Source organism: Oncorhynchus nerka, linkage group LG7 (assembly GCF_034236695.1).
Source record: "Oncorhynchus nerka isolate Pitt River linkage group LG7, Oner_Uvic_2.0, whole genome shotgun sequence".
Taxonomy (NCBI): domain Eukaryota; kingdom Metazoa; phylum Chordata; class Actinopteri; order Salmoniformes; family Salmonidae; genus Oncorhynchus; species Oncorhynchus nerka.
In genome coordinates, this window is record NC_088402.1 from 45,109,753 (window position 1) to 45,126,878 (window position 17,126).

Below are 17,126 nucleotides of genomic sequence, written 5' to 3' on the forward strand. Positions count from 1 at the left end.
TAAAAATATGTAATAAACATAATTTCCATAATAAATATAAATATATTTTAAATATAAGTTCCCTATATAAATTTCTTTAATAAACATAAATCTATTCATCCTAAATCCCTGTAATAGAGTTTCTTCCTCTATATAAATATAACTATAAATAAATAAAAAGTAATAAATATAAAAAAATAAAATAAAGTAAATAGTAATAAATGTAATATAAATTTAATAATAAAAAATATGTAAAAATAAAAATAAATAATAATAAAGTAATAATAATAAAAATATAATATGTAATGAATAACTATTTAAAAATAATAATATGTAAATAATATGTAATTGTAATAAATAATCCATAATGTCATAATGTAATATAGTCATAAATAAATTTGTGTGATAATAAATAAATAAAAAATATGTATTTATAAATTATAAGTATCTATATATAAATAAAATATGTAATTGTGTGTATCAATAGCATTTTTATAATGTTTAATTTTAATATCTTTAAAAATAAATATGTAATAAATATAATATAGCAATAAATATAAGTAATAAATATTTATAAGTTAATAAATAAATTAATAGCAATAAATATAATAATAATAAATAAAATAAAGTAATAGCAATAAATAAATAAATAATAAATATGTAATAAATATCATAAATATAAATTTAAAAAATAAGTAATAAAAAATATAAAAATATAATATAAACATAATATAATAATAAAAAAAATAGTATAAATAAATAATGCAATCTATAAGTATGTAATAAGTCCCTCCCTTTCTCTCTCAACTAAATATCCTCTCTTCTCTTTCTCTCCATCCTTCCAATCCTCCCCTCCCTGTGTAATAAATAAATTCTCTCAATAAATCATCCTCCTCTAAGTAATCTTCATCCCTCTTTCTCTAATAGTCTTTTCTTTATCTCTAAAGTAAATCTTTATAAATCCCTCCTCTTTTCAATCTGTTTTCTCGTCTAAATAATCATCTAAAATAGTCTTTAAATATAAATAATAGCAATAAGTATAAATATAAATAAATAAATAAAAAGTATCCTAAATAATATATAAGTAAATAAATCAATAAAGTAACAAAATGTCATTAAATAAATATAAGTAAAAATAAATAATATAATAAAAATAATATAAATAATAAATATATAATAAATAATAAATAATGGCGTAATAATAAATATAAATAATAAATAAATATAAATAATAAAATAATAAAAAAATAAAATATGTTTTAATGTCATCTAATAATGAAGTTTAATAAATTTATCCTAATAATAAATAATAAATAGTATGTTTTATGTAAATATGTTGTAAATAATTTATAAGTAATAAATAATATGTATTAAAGTAAATAAATAAGTATGTAAATAAATAATAATAAATAAATAATAAATAATAGATAAATAAATGTTTAATAATAATATAAATAATAAATAAATAATAATATGTAAATGTAAATAAATAATAAAAATAAATAATAAATAAAAATATTTAATGCAAATAATAAATAATAAATATGTAATCCCCTCATCTTATAATATGTAAATAATATTCTTGTAATAATATAAAATAAATAAATAAATAATATAATAAATAATAAATATAAATGTAAAAAGTAAATAAATCAATAAAAATTATAAAATAAATAATAAAATAAAAAAATGTAAATCAAATAAATAAATATTCTATAAAAATAATAATAAATATAAATAAATAGTAATTAATATGTAATGTAATAAATTTAGAAAGTATAAATAAAAATATAAATAATAACTTTAATAAATAAAAATAATATAAATAAATAATAAATAAAATAAATAAATAATAAATAATAATTTATAATAATAAAATTAATAAATAAATAAGTAAATAATAAATAAAATAATAATCTATTAAATAAATAAATAATAAATAAATAAATAATATAAATAATATAAATATAAAAATAGGCAATAAATAAATAAATAAATTTAAATAAAAATAAATAAATAAATAAATAAAAAATAATAATAAATATAAATAATAAATAAATAATATTTAAAAGTAAAAAAATAATAAATATAAATATAAACAATTAATAATAATAAAAATAAATAATAAATAAATAAAAATAATAAATAATAAAAATTGATAATATAAATTCCTTCCTAAGATCCAGATAAATGTATAATAAATAAAGTAATAAATAATAATAAATATAATAATGTAATCTTATAAATATAAATAAAAAAAGTAAGTAAAAATAATAATATAAAATTTATTTTTTCTCAATAATAAATAAAATAAATAATAAATAAATATAATAAATATAATAATAATAAATATAAATGCGTATAAATAAAATAATAAATAAATATGTGTGTAATAAATGTTTATTAATAAATATAACTGTTATGCATAAATAATATATGTTTAGGGTAAATAAAAATAATAAATAAATAATAAATAATAAATATGTATAAGTAATAGCAATAAATATAAAAAATAATAAAATGTAAATAATGTCATAAATAATGTAATATAAAATAAAATAAATAACTTCTAAATGTAAAAAATCCCTCCTCTATGTAAATAATTCTAATAATAAAGTCCTAAATAATAAATAAATAAATAAATATAAATAATAGTCTCAAAAATGTAATCTTAATAATAAATAAATCAAATAATAAGTAATAAATATCTAAATCTATAATAAATATCGTCAAGTAATAATATTTAAATAAATATAATAATGTAAATAAATATAAAAAAATTGTATAATAATAGCAATAAAATAAATATGTAATGTTATAAATAAAATAATAAATATAAATAATAATAATAAATATAAATAAATAATAATATAAGTAATAATAAAAATAAAAATTTCAATAAATATAAATATGTAATAAAATATATATAGCAATAATAAGTAAAAAATATATAATAAATAAAATAAATAATAAAAAATATGTCATAATAAATAATAATGCCAATAAATATATGTAAATATGTCATAAATATAAGTAATAGCATGATAAATAATAAATAAGAATATATCATTTTAATAAATAATAAATATAATAATAAATAAGTATAATAAATATAATCTAATAATAAAGATGTAATAAATAAGTATGTATGTTTTAAATAATGTGTAAATAATAAATAAATATAAATAATAATATAATAAAAAAATAAATAAATAAATAATAATAAATAAAGTAATAGTCAATAAATAACTATGTAATAAATAAGTAACATAATAAATAATAAGTAATAATAATAAATATAAATATGCATATAATAAAGTATGTCATTAATGTGTTTAATAAAAATAAGTAAATAAATAATAAATAATAAATATAAAAATATAAATAATAGTAAAAATAATAATAAAAATAAATAATATAAATATAAATATAAATAATAAATGTCAATAAATATCGAGTAATAGCATAATAAATAAAAAATAAATATAAAAATGTAATAATAAGAAAAAATAAATAATAAATAAGCAATAAAAATATGTAAATAATAAATAAATGTAATATAATGTCATAATAAATAAGTAAATAAATAATAATAAATAATAAATAATAATAAATATATAAATAATAATAATAATAAATGTAATATATAAAATAATAAATAAAATAATAAATATGTATAAATAAAATAATAATGATAATAAATAAAATAGAAATAATATAATAAGAAATAAATAAAATAAAATAACGCAATAATAATAATAAATAAAAATAAATAAAAATAAATAAGTAATAGAAAATAAAATATAAATAATAAATATAAAGTAATAAACAGTAATATAAATAAGAAATAATAAATAATAAATAAATAATAAATAAAATAAAATAAATAAATAAGTAGTAAAATAATATAATAGTAAAGTAAATAATAAATAATGAAAATAATAAGTAGTAATAAATGTAATAAATAATAAGTAAATGTAAATAAATAATAATGTAAAAATAAAGTAAATAATAAATAAATAGTAATAATAAAGTATAAATAAATATGTAATGTAAATGTAAGTAAATAAATAATAGTAAATAATAAATAAATAAATAAGTAATAAATAATAATAAATAATAATAATATGTAATAATGTAAGTAATAATATGTAATAAATAATAAATATGTAATAAGTAAATAATAAATAATAATAATGTAGTAATAGTAAAAATATAGTAAGTAATAAATAATAATATAAGTAAATAAATAATAAATAAATAATAGATAATAGTAAATAATAGTAAATAGTAATGTAAATATATGTAAATAATAATTAGTAAATAATATTAAAATAAAATAAAAAGTAATGTAAATAATAAATAGTAGTAATAATATAAAAATAGTAAATAATGTAGTAATAAATAAATAGTAGTAATAATATGTAAATGTAGTAAATATAGTAAATAATAGTAAATAAATAATAGTAATAAATAAATAATGATAAATAAATAAAATAATGTAAATAATAAGTAAATAATGTAAAATAGTAAGTAAATAATAATATTAAAAGTAATGTAAATAAGTAAATAATATAAGTAATAGTAAAATAGTAATAAAGTAATATAAATAGTAAATAAAAATAATATTAATAAATAGTAAATGAAATATAAGTAAATAAGTAATAAGTAAATAATAAGTATAGTAAAGTAAAAATATAATAATAAATGTCATAGTAGTAAAAATGCATAAATATATGTAAGATAAACATGCGTAGGTTAATGTGTATCAATGAAATAAATAATGGATCGTGCAATAGTAATGGTAAATAATATGTAAAAAAATAAATAATATGTAAATAAGAATATGTAAGTAATAATAATATATGTAATAATGTGTAATGAATGTCATTCCCTCGTGTGACTGAGAATGCCCGTGTTGAATTGACAGAGACGATACGGGCTTAGCAGACATGGAGGCCCGATTAATGACCGAGGCCCATTACGACACGTCTCTGCTCAGCTAACGTTGTGTTGGAGAAGAGTCCATTCGTGTTTGGAGATATCAAGGATACCAATTGCTGTGAGGAGGGAAAAAAACAGGGCGAGGGACAAGAAATAGAGAGAGATCCATTTCGGAGCTCTGTTGATTCAACGCAGCCGCCATTTTGTTGACAGTTCGTCTTTTTTGAATAAGGCTGCATCTATTTTATTTAAATATCTGCTTCCTTAAATGTTGCTATTGCATTTGTCTCTACGCCTTCGACGGAAGGCATGGCTGTACTAGCTGACTCGCTAGCTTGCCTGCTAAATAATATTGCATCGTTAGCCGTCATAGTTTAGCTTTAGCTACAAAGCTAGCACGAGTCGCTACGCGAAAATGACAGGTTATTTGGTTTAGTTTTTATTAGTTTATTTGTGAACAGTCTGCGTTTATTTGCATAATATCAAATTATTTAAAGCTGTCAGACGGATACATTTCCCACAAGTACGGCCACGTTGCTGGAAATGTAAGTTATCCCAGCAAGGTAGCCCAGATGATGGCTTGCTAGCGAGCACCATTGATACAATGTAACATAGGTTGTTATTGGACGACCCATATAGCTTGTTACAAAATCAACACTGTCCTCCTATGAATTAATACATTGTAAATAGTCGCTACTGCACCGGCGATATTTTGTTGCCTCGTTCCAAAAATTGTCATTCTAGAATTGGCAACAATGTAATAATTTACTTCCTTTTGGCGTCATGTCTAACTTTCTGTTTTTCGTTATATTTCTCTCGTAAGCAATATTACGGTGTTAGGACGTCGGTTTGGGGTCACTGCTAAACAATAACGTTAACTAGAATATGAATGAGCAGTTTAGCAATAGCTGACCACTTTGCTTATTACAGCAGTACTATTATCAAGTCAAATAGTCAGTTGATGCAAATGAGTTCTAAATGGGTACATTTTTGGGACATGTCAGAATTCGTAATTGATCTCCCAAAATCGGAATGGATGTATAATTTTGAAATTTCTCTAATCTTTGCGGTTTTGGCAAATCAGCAGTGGGGCATATACTGTGGCGACCATGTTGATACGCACGAAGGGGGGATTTCGATCCACATAATGTGAACACATTTTTTGGACTCCTACGGAGGTGAGTGGATGCATAATCTGAAAGATATACGTACTATTGTAGCTGTTGATATTGTCAATCTTTTATTATGAAATATGTATTTTGATGGATATCTCTTGTGCTCACAATGCCCTGCACCCATCATTACAATGCATGGCGATTAAACGTTCTTGCATGAGGTGATTTGATATTGTAAAGCGATGTTATTCTCTAGCGCCAAACCAGTTTCTACATACACTACATGACCAAAAGTACATGGACACCTGTTCGTCGAACATCTCATTTGAAAATCATGGGCATTAATATGGAGTTGGTCCCCCCTTTGTTGCTATAACAGCCTTTACTCTTCTGGGAAGGCTTTCATCTAGATGTTGGGACATTGCTCCTGGGTCTTGATTTTATTCAGCCACAAAAGGTTTAGTGATGTTTGGCACTGATTTTTATGCACCTATTTTGGGCGATTAGGCCTGGCTCGCAGTCGGTGTTCCAATTCATCCAAAAGGTGGGGTTGAGGTCAGGGCTCAAGTTCTTCCATTCCGATCTTGACAAACCATTTCTGTATGGACCTTGCTTTGTGCATGGGGGCATTGTCATGCTGAAAAAGGAAGAGGCTTTCCCCCAAACTGTTGCCACAGTTGGAAGCACAAAATCATCTAGAATGTCATTGTATGCTGTAGCGTTAAGATATACCTTCACTGGAACTAAGCGGCCTAGCCCTCGACCAAACTTGACATTTGGCACTATTTATTCGGGCAGGTAGCTTTCTCCTGGCATCTGCCAAACCCAGATTGGTCCATCGGACTGCCAGATGGTAAAGCGTGATTCATCACTCCAGAGAACACGTTTCCACTGCTCCAGAGTCTCAATAGCGGTAAGCTTTACACTACTCTAGCTGACACTTGGCATTGCGTATGATGATTTTAGGCTTGTGTGCAGCTGCTCGGCCATGAAAACCCATTTCATGATGCTCCTGAAGTTTAGTTATTGTGCTGATGTTGAAACCGAGGACAAATGGTTTTTACGCACTACGTGCTTGTGTGTTCTACCACTTCGTGGCTGAGCTGTTGTTGCTCCTTGACATTTCCACTTCACAATAAAAGCACTTACAGTTGACCGTGACAGCGCTAGCAGAGCAGATATTTGACCAACTGACTGACTTGTTGGAAAGGAAGCATCCTATGATAGTGCCACGTTGAAAGTCACTGATCTTTTCAGTAAGACTAAGGCCATTCTACTGCGAATGTTTGACTATGAAAATTGCATGGCTGTGCTCAATTTTATACACCTGTCCGCAACGGTTGTGGCTAAAATAGCCTAATCCACTCATTTGATGGGGTGTCAACATACTTTTGTGTGTATATATAGTGTATGTGAAAACAGTGGGAATCTATTTTCTGTGGTTGAAGACAAGGTAAAAAAATAAATGCTTCTCTTACATCACAGGCTTGGATTAAAAGTAGAGATTTTCAAAACCTGCGACTAGTTGGTAGCCCAACGGACGGTATTTTCTTGCTTCCTATGTGACTGCAAATCTGTTTGCACTGATTTTAAAATGTTTAAACTTTTTGGCTAGAACTTTTTTTACTTTATTTTTTTGCTACAAAAAAATAGAAATGTGCCATTCACATATGTTTACACTGGTATTGTGCTGTCGATAAAGAAATGAGGTTGATAAGTGGTACAGTTGCCCTTTAAGTTAGGGCAATACAGCTGTTTGGGACCTGATTTATCATGGTTCTTGAGATAAATCAGAAACTGTAGCTTATTTAGTTTTGTCACGTCAATCAGTAGTTGTTGCGTTTGTTGTGAGTTTAGGAAGTAAGCAGTCTAGCTACAACACATGGGTAAAGATCGAATCACCTGTGGTTGTGGTTGAGGCTTTGGTCTCTTAACGATTAATATATATCGTTTTTTATTTGAACCTTTTATTAAACTAGACAAGTCAGTACAGAAAAAAAATCTGTTTTTTCCAATGACGGCCTACACCGGCCAAACCCGGACGATGCTGGACCTATTGTGCGCCGCCCAATTGGACTCCCAATCACGGCCTGTTGTGATACAGCTTGGAATTGAACCAGAGTGTCTGTAGTGGCGCCTCTATCACTGAGATGCAGTGCCTTAGACTGCTGCGCCACTCGGGAGCCCCCGAGTCAGTTATAACTGATACTAATAACAGTTTGAAAAGATTTGCAATAATTGAGTCAGCGGCCTGTGATGGTTTCATAATGAAAACGTTTTAAGATCGGTCCTCCTATCCTGAGCATGCTATTGAGGCTGCTTTAAATACTGCTCTATTGGGAAATCAGAAGTGAGGGACAACATGTGCAAAAGTTTAACGATTATTTGATCTCCGACTTTTCCTTTTTTTGAGTCGGAATATTCCCCCACGTGACTTTACCAAACCTCTTTATGTACATATGACATTGGCTCTACATTGAAATGTAACCTAATAGAAATAAGGTGATGTTTCCTTCTGTAACCTCAGGAGTATTCTCTCTGAATGTTAATTGTATCGCTAGAGTAGGAGGCTAACACATTATTTCCCTGTCCTGAGAATAACTGTCCCACTGACTTGAGAATGACCATGAGTGTCGGGGCGGACGAGGACGCTTTAGAGCTGCTCTCCATCAGCTTTTTTGATATATTGAGATGTATCCCTGATATGCAGGAAGAAAAAAATAGTACAATCTTTGGTCAGATTGTTTGGAAATATTGAACTAGGTAATTGGCATAGTGCCGTTCTGTTCACGCAGAACACCTTTTTAGACTGGGAGAGATGTTTTGACTCAATGTCATGCTTAACTCTAGTCTTGTGTCAGTATCCATTTACATCCCTTGCTACTACAGCCAATTACTTTTGGCATACCAGCACTCAGATCAGCGGAAGCTACACAATGAATTTGCACACACACTAACACTTTAAGCAGTGAGTTTTGAAGAACTAGGGGAATGATTGTCACAGAGTGAAGCAAGGACATGGGGAAAGGAGAGAGAGAGAAGAGTGGGGGGGAAAGAAATGTGTTTTCGATTAGTAGGAAACCAGTGACTAGTTTGTCCTCTGTTCCTGGAGCTTTCCAAGTGAGTGAAAGGGAGAGGGAAAGTAGAAAGAAGCGTGGGGCAGAAAGGAGGGAGGTGTGATTTGAGTGTGGTATGTGTAACGGGGGGCGCGGCATGGTGGAAGTTAGAGGCGAAGTGGAGTGAGTAATTGAAGTAAACATGGAGAAGTGGGCGTGGGGAAGCACAGGCAAGACTCCCAAGTTCTGGCCCACAGTTGTGATTCTGCAGAAAAAGCTTGCTCCCCCAAGCCCTAGAAGCTACAAGGAAAACAATCCAGAACAAGTATTCTCTCAGGCTTCCGAACAATGTTGATTTTAGAACTCTGACTGCTTTATCGGATGACTTGTAAAGACTTTCCTTAGGCATGCTCTGGCTCCACTAAATTAATCTGTTAGTGCTTTCTGCCACAGTAGGGCAGGCACAGAGAAACCGTCAGCATGCTGCTCTCTCTCATTGGCTGCTCCGGAGTGGCTGGGAACAGCGGCTGGATCCTCTGTCCCCCAGAGGGCCCAATGTGCTGAGGTCACAGTTCTGAATCGCCTCCAAATGACTTCACCAGGAGAAAGCACCTGCTTTGGGCGAGCCCGCATTAAATCATTCAGTGGCCGTAGGGAGCCGGAGCGGACCATTTCTTTCGTACGAACACGTCCGTCTTTCGAGAACACAATTAGGAACCTTGCTGCAGCACTAAGCTCGGAGCAATCTGAGAGACATTTTCACAAAAACTAATGAGAGATCCATGGGGGGTTGGTTCATTTAGCAGCTTATCACAAATCACCTGGGTAGTGGTGGTGGGGTCTGTAGCATGATGCACTACAGTAGCCGTAATGCTCTGTAACCATATCTGAGGGTCAGAGCTCAGAGTGCTGGTCTAGGATCAGGTTCCCACTGTCGACGTATTCCTATTAGTTGTGATCTAAAAGGCAGAACTGACCCTAAACCAGTTATCTTACTCAAGACACTTGATAGTGACATTATAGACCCTGTACCTTGGACCTGGAGGGTTATTGGGAGTTGAAGTTCTCGAGGTGGATGGATGTTATTGAGTCCTTTGACACCTCTTGTCAAATACACACCCAGCTGTGTAAATAGGTCACAGATTGAGGGAAGCTGTAAGGACAAATACATCATAAAAAGTCGCAGAGGGAAGAAGGAAAGCTGCTAAGCAAATAGATGTTACAAATATTTCACCTCTCTCTTCTCCTCGCTCATTTACTATGTTAAAGGATGCCTCGCAGTGATAAGTAAAGTCAGTGTTTTTGCTCAGTTGACTGACTAATATCAAACTTTTGTATTTTCTCTTTGCTATTCCCCACCTTGTTCTACCCCCTCACATCTCTACCTGTAATTCTCTCCACAGCTTGAAGGACGGAGAAAGAGGGCTGGGCAGCCAGGAAGGGAGAAAAGACACCGAGCAAGGATTGCTTTTTAGCTTCCCCAATATCCCCCTTCACCCCTATCCCGTCTCTTCCTGGACCGCTGCCTTTTCCTAGAAAACTGTACCTGCCGTCCGAAACATCCCTCCCTAGTCACCCCTCACCCCCTAAATCTCTGATGGATCAGAGGACTCAGGGGGGGCCTGCTACTCCACCCCCTCTCCATCACTGCTCCCCATGGGGAGCGAGAGAAGGCAGGAGGGGGTGGGAAGAAAGACGAGGAGGAGAAAGAGGCGTCGCAGAAAGACTCCTCTTCTGCTGCAGGTGGAGGAGGGGGCTCCGGTGACCAGCAGCAGTCACCCCAGTTCTCTGTCAAAGAGACTAGCCTCCATGAGGGCAACGTCAAACTCAAGATTGGCCTGCAGGCCAAACGCATGAAGAAGCCGCCCAAGATCCTGGAGAACTACGTGTGTCGGCCGGCTTTCAGGGCCACTGTGAGACCCAGCGGGCGCGGAGGGGGCCGCGGGAGCCGCGTAGGAGTCGGAGCAGGCGACGGGGTCAACCAGACCCAGAGCCCAACACATGGCAGGGAGAGAGAGCAGAGTTCTGGCATTAAACAACCCACCCCACCGTCTTCGTCTCCCTCTGCTGTTGCTGCCCCCACTCCTCCTCCACCTGTTTCTTCACCTTCCACCACTTCACCCAGTCGAGTTAATGGGAGTACTCCAGCTAAACGGGTAAGCAAGGCAAGCATATTTTAGGATAGGACTTTGATCGAGAAACCATATCCCTGTCAAACAAGGTATCCTAACTAAAGAGGCTGTTAGGAATTCCACAAGACCTGTCTGGCTTTGGACTGTGCCAAAAAGAGGCAAAGCAATACTGTCAGCCAGTTCACTCATTTCTCTTCTAGCATTGTTTCGCCGGTTTGAATTCAGAAGTTATACTTGTAAAGCTGATTTTTGCTTCATATTTTGAACAATCTGTTTCTTTGTCTGTATTCTCTTTGTGTCCCACTCTGGCTTGTCTCCCCTTCCAATCATTCCCTGCTTCTCAACTCCTTCCTCTCTCTCCTCTGTCCCAGTCTGACCCTAATAAGTGTTATTGAGTCTAGAGGATCTTTTTCTCGAGGCAGAACTGGGAAGCAGTATTGGACAGAAAATCCCATCAATGAACTGCAAGTTACATAGGACTAAACAAAACCTGATTGGATTCCATGTAGACCGTCTAGGTAGACTTATTGACAGGGTTGTGCTTTACGCCTGCTTTATGTGGTTGTCAAATGATTCTTTCAGAGCTTCATTTTCTTCTATTAGGTTTTTTACTCTAGGTAATTACCAGAAAGCATTGCCTGGGTGTGGATACGTATCAGAAGATTACAAATGTCAAAATAGTTATTCTAGAAAATAGATTACTTTGTGGAACACGACCATACCTTTCTAGGAGCTACCTTTCTGGTAGGCCTTATCATTCTGCAATCAATGGTTTTTATATTTTATTATTTGTATCCTCTTTACAGGGTACTCCAAAGCTGGCCTGCAAGTCAGACAAGTCGGAGGCGAAGTCGGACGGGAAATCCGCCATCTCGACGGAGAGACCCCTGAATCTTCACCGCCCTTCTGCAGATGGCAAAACGCACCACGCCTCTGGGAAGAAGATTCCCATGCCCCAAACCAAGTCTCCGACCTCCTCCCCCTTCCCTCCTGCGCCCCCATCACAGGAACCCAGCGTGGAAGGCGTTACCAACCCCCCTGGGTACATTTACAGCAGTGCGGGTCTGGAAGAGAAGGACCGGGGCATTCCTAGTTGGGGGGCTCCTACTGTCACTGAGAAACTAGCGCAACTCATCGCCACCTGCCCTCCCTCAAAGGCCACCAAGGTGAAACCCCCCAAAACGACTTCCTCTCCCACCACCCACACCACTTCTAACTTTATGGCCCCCACCCAAAAGCAGCGAGACCGCGCTATGGTCAACAGGGCAACCTATTCTAGAGCGGTCCACCTAGCTCCACCCCCTCCTGTCTCTCGCCCTCCTGGCCGCCCCTATGGCTCCAGGAACAATAAAGACTGTGTTTCGGAGAAGTCACCCACCCCACCTGGGAAAGAGGAGGCAGATGGAGCCAGCAAGTCTGGCAGCAGTAGCAACAGCAGTCGCAGCAGCAGCCCTGTGCTAACCTACGCCTCCGGCAACAGCCGCCTGGCAACAACTTCAAAGGACAACAACAGCAACAGTAAAGGTGTGAAGCCGCCACAGTCCCGTCTCACTCACTGCCCACCACCCCACTCCGCCTCCTCCTCTTCCTCCTCCTCACCCTCTTGTTTGTCATCTTGCTCCTCATCAGAGAAGAGGACAGGGAGCCTGTCATGTCGCCAGGGGTCCCAAGCCTCTCAAGGACACCACTCCAGAGACCAAGAAAGTCCCTCCCAGGCAGAGGAGAGGGACAGCAGTGAGAGGGACAGCAGTGAGAGGGACAGCAGTGAGAGGGACAGCAGTGAGAGGGACAGCAGTGAGAGGGACAGCAGTGAGAGAGACAGCAGTGAGAGGGACAGCAGTGAGCGTGACCGGCACGACCCCAGAGACTTATCCAAATGCCCCCCTCCTTCAGCATCCAGCAAGCAGGAGTCCAAGACTAAGGGGGCTAATCAGTCACTCAGAGGGGAGAGAAGCAAGAGCTTGAGTCCCAGTAAACGCAGTCCCAACCCCAGTAAACGCAGTCCCAACCCCAGTAAACGCAGTCCCAACCCCAGTAAACGCAGTCCCAACAGGGAAAGGGACGGTCGCACCCGCTGCATCTTCAGTCCTCTGGAGACTGTGAGATGGACTGCCTCGCCGCCAGAGCCTGCCGGTGACCGTTCACCCCCTCCTCTCAGAGACGAGTCCCCTGGAGAAGAGTCACCTGGCTCGCCTCCAGGGCAGGACAACAAACCCCTGAAGAAGCGGCGAGGCAGAAAGCCCCGCTGGACCAGAATAGTGAACCGGTCACAGAGGGCGGGCCAGGGCAGCCCAGTTGACCTTCGCGAAGCCATTGTGCCTTTATCCTCAGGCCTTGATACTCCCCCACCTATACGCAGGCCTGTAGGACGGCCTCCTAACCCTAATAAGGTCAAGCCTTCCGCCGTGTCTCAACTCTTTCCACAGCCAGCCAGGAAAAGGGGGCGGCCCAAGTCTAAAATGCCCAGGCTGGACGCCCCCACTCGGGGACGTCCCCCTCACAAACTGGTCCCATCCAAGGTATTTTCTTTACACAAGTCGAAAGAGGAGCAGGACCCCCCTGTTCTCCACCCGGAGGTGGACCTAAATCCTCCCAAACCTATGCCGAGGAAGCGGGGGCGTCCCAAACGCCTGCCTCCCACCTTGCCGCAGGAGGGTCAGCCCCCCACTCTGGCACCGGAAGGGGGAGATGGGAAACAGTTCCGGACCAAGGGCAACGGGCAGCTCATCATGAAAACCATCATAGGCAAGATCAATAAGATGAAGAGTGTGAAACGCAAACAGTTCCTCAGCCAGATCCTATTGGGACCAGGGTCTGGACCAGAGCAGGAGCCCCCCAGAGGAACTGCCAGTGGGGTGGTGGGCCAGGTAGCAGCTGCAACCCAGTCTCTATCCTCCTTGGCTGCTTCTTTCGGTGGCAAACTGGGACCCCAGATCAACGTAAGCAAAAAGGGGACCGTATACATGGGGAAAAGGAGAGGGCGCAAACCTAAAGCATCAACAAGCCCCTCATTGGCAGCTTCAACACCACCCCCGGAGGGGCCTTTCCTGTCCCCAAACACCACATCGCCCCTCCACCACCACCAGACCCAGTCGCAGCAGCACCATCTCCCCACTGCTGAGGTTTTCCCCTCCCCCTCACTCTCCCAGTCCAGTGGAGGCCAGAGCCCCATCAGTGATGCCTGCTTTGTGGAGCCAGGGGCAGTGCACTTCCTGACACACCCACACTTCCACTCCCACCACGTCCACCACTCGTTCCCCTTCCCTCCCCCGACGTTCTCAGCCCCCTCCCCTCGCACTCTGGGCTCCTCGGCTGCCGTGGCCTCCCAGAAGAAGTCGTGCCGTGGCTACCATCACCACCACCACCATTACAGGCAGCACTACCACTACCGTAAGATATCCCCTCCCAGGCCTCTCCACCCAACATCCCCTGCACCTCTGAGTGAACTGAAGGAAGCCACCCCCTCGCCCGTCAGTGAGTCTCATAGCGAGGAGACTGTACCCAGCGACAGCGGCATAGGAACAGACAACAACAGCACTTCTGACCGGGGAGAGAAGGCCTGCGGTGTGGGGATGCCACCTGGGATGGCCAATGGGCTGCTAATGCCAGGGGTGATGGGCTCAGCTGTGGGGGTAGGAGTTGGGCTGAACCCTCATGGTGGACTAAGACACTCGTCCTCAGTGCTGCTGGAGCACCCCTCATCCTCTCCGTCACCGCTGGGGGTGAGATCCTCACCCGACCCCCGCAGGCCCCACCCGGCAGTCCCTCCCTCCACACTAGTGGGCCACAAAGAGAAACACAAGCACAAATGCAAGCGCCGGAGCCACGGCTGCCCAGGCTACGACAAGCTAAAGAGGCAGAAGCGCAAACGCAAGAAGAAGTACCTGCAGCTGCGCTCCCGGCGCCAGGACCCTGACTTCCTGGCCGAGCTGGATGAGATTGTGTTGAGGCTGAGTGAGATCCGGATAGCGCACCGCACCCCGGCTCACAGACTGGGCAGTGGGCTGGGGATGCCCCTGGGAGCTGAAGGAGCGAGCAGAGTACCAGGGTCGGGTGGCAGGGCCGCTGGGACCATGGGAGGTGCTGGTGGCCCCCCTCCGCATCACTACCTGCACAGAGACCTGCTCCCCACAATCTTCAGGATCAACTTCAGCGGCTACTACTCCCCCCACCCCTCATACCCCTGTGACTCTCTGCACTACGTCCGCAAGCCAGACCTGAAGAAGAAACGCGGGCGCCCTCCAAAGCTGCGGGAGTCCTTGTCAGACGTACCTTTTGTTCACGGGCTGGGGTTCCCGCTATCTAGCGGCGGGTTCTACCACCCATCCTACAGTGTTCCCTACTCCTCTGGTCCCCTTGGCCTGGGCTACTACAGAGGATACCCCCCAGCCAGCGCCCTGTACCCCCATCACCAGAACCCGCTTTCTGCCCCATCCCACCACTCCCATCATTCCCCCTCCTTCCACCCGCCGCCTCCCCCTTCCTACGTGCACCACCACCACCCGTCACACCTGCTGCTCAACCCCTCCAAATTTCACAAAAAGAAACACAAGCTGCTGAGGCAGGAGTTCCTGGGTGCGGGCCGGTCTCCCGTACTCTACCCTACTATGTCCTCAGAGCTGTCGTTCGGCTGGCATCACAAACACAAACACAGGCACAAACACAGAGAGCGCTGTGCCGAGGAGGACGGGGAAGAGGGAGGAGGAGGGAGCCGAGGTGGAGTGGGAATGACCGAGAGCCCGGGATCGGGAAGAGAACGCGGAGCCAGCGGCGCTGGAATGGCCGAATCTCTGCAGCGCTGCCACTTCGGAAGAGACTCCACCCCTACTACCACCAGTGCCAACAACCAGGCCACGGCCAACTCCCCTTCCTCGTCCTCCTCTTCCTCAGCCGAGAGGTACAAGCGCAAGGAGACATCCCTGTCTTGCCTTGGGCCCTCTCGCCTGACCCAGGGCAGTGCTGGGCCCCGGGGCCACCACCCCGTAGAGTCCTGGTTCAGGATGGGAAGCTCTGAGGCAGACTACGCTAAGCTCTCCCGGATCCCTGCGGGGGCCGACCAGGGTCCGTTCACAGAAGGGCAGGGAGAAGACCCGGCGGGCTGCTCAGACAGTGAGGAGGAAGACGAGGAGCCCCTCACGCCCACAGATGAGATGGACCCCAACTCCCAGGACCCCCCGCACCACACCAACCTGTTCGCCACCGCCCTGACCAGCACATCGCTGAGGGGAGTCGGAGGCAGGAAGGGAGTGGCAGCGGAGAGTGCGAACTTCTCCCGGATGGAGCTGATGCTGAAAAAGGACCACTCCACGTCAGCGGAGAGGAGAGAGTTGGGTGAGTCACTGTAACAGGGCGTTCTGTTAGAGGGATGTTAGCCTACAGTACCACTGTCTTGCTGAAATCTAGTGTGTACATCAATGTGAGGGAATCCTCAGCTGTTTTTAGGCTATTTGCTTTGATAGAAATTACTTTTTTGAGAGCGTTCAAAATCCCCGTGCTATTTATAGCTCCGACTCTGATTTCTGCACCAAAATGTATCTTTGTACTACTTCGGAATTTGACCCAAATTGAATCTGACATTGTGAAGGTTATTGAATTGTGCACCAAGTTCACTTCCAAAAATAGTTCCGCTGCTGGTGCTTCAAGAATTCAGCGGTTTCTGTTTTGATTGAATGATGTCACTTAGCTTAATTTCTTGGCAGTAAAGTAGTGAAATTGGCCTGGTATGCATAGCCATTAGTGGCAGTATTGATTCCAGGGTTATGTGTCCGTGCAGTGACCCCTTTGCAAACCACCATATGGCATAGTGAGCACTGAACACTGTGTGTCCCAAATTTCACCCTTTTCCCTTTATAGTGCACTACTTCTGACCAGAGCCTTGGTTAAAAGTATTGTGCTATAGA

At 38.7% G+C, this 17,126-nt stretch overlaps 1 protein-coding gene across 1 annotated transcript in view; it reads left to right on the forward strand.

The window, feature by feature from the left end:
- The first annotated feature begins 4,877 nt into the window (after positions 1–4,877).
- LOC115131772 (histone-lysine N-methyltransferase ASH1L-like) overlaps positions 4,878–17,126 on the forward strand; it is a 48,384-nt gene continuing 36,135 nt past the window's right edge. The window contains 5 exon segments of the mRNA XM_029663748.2: positions 4,878–5,468; positions 6,008–6,101; positions 10,498–10,735; positions 10,737–11,250; positions 12,033–16,557. Of these exon segments, the coding sequence (XP_029519608.2) occupies positions 10,692–10,735; positions 10,737–11,250; positions 12,033–16,557 (5,083 nt within the window). The 5' untranslated portion in view covers positions 4,878–5,468; positions 6,008–6,101; positions 10,498–10,691.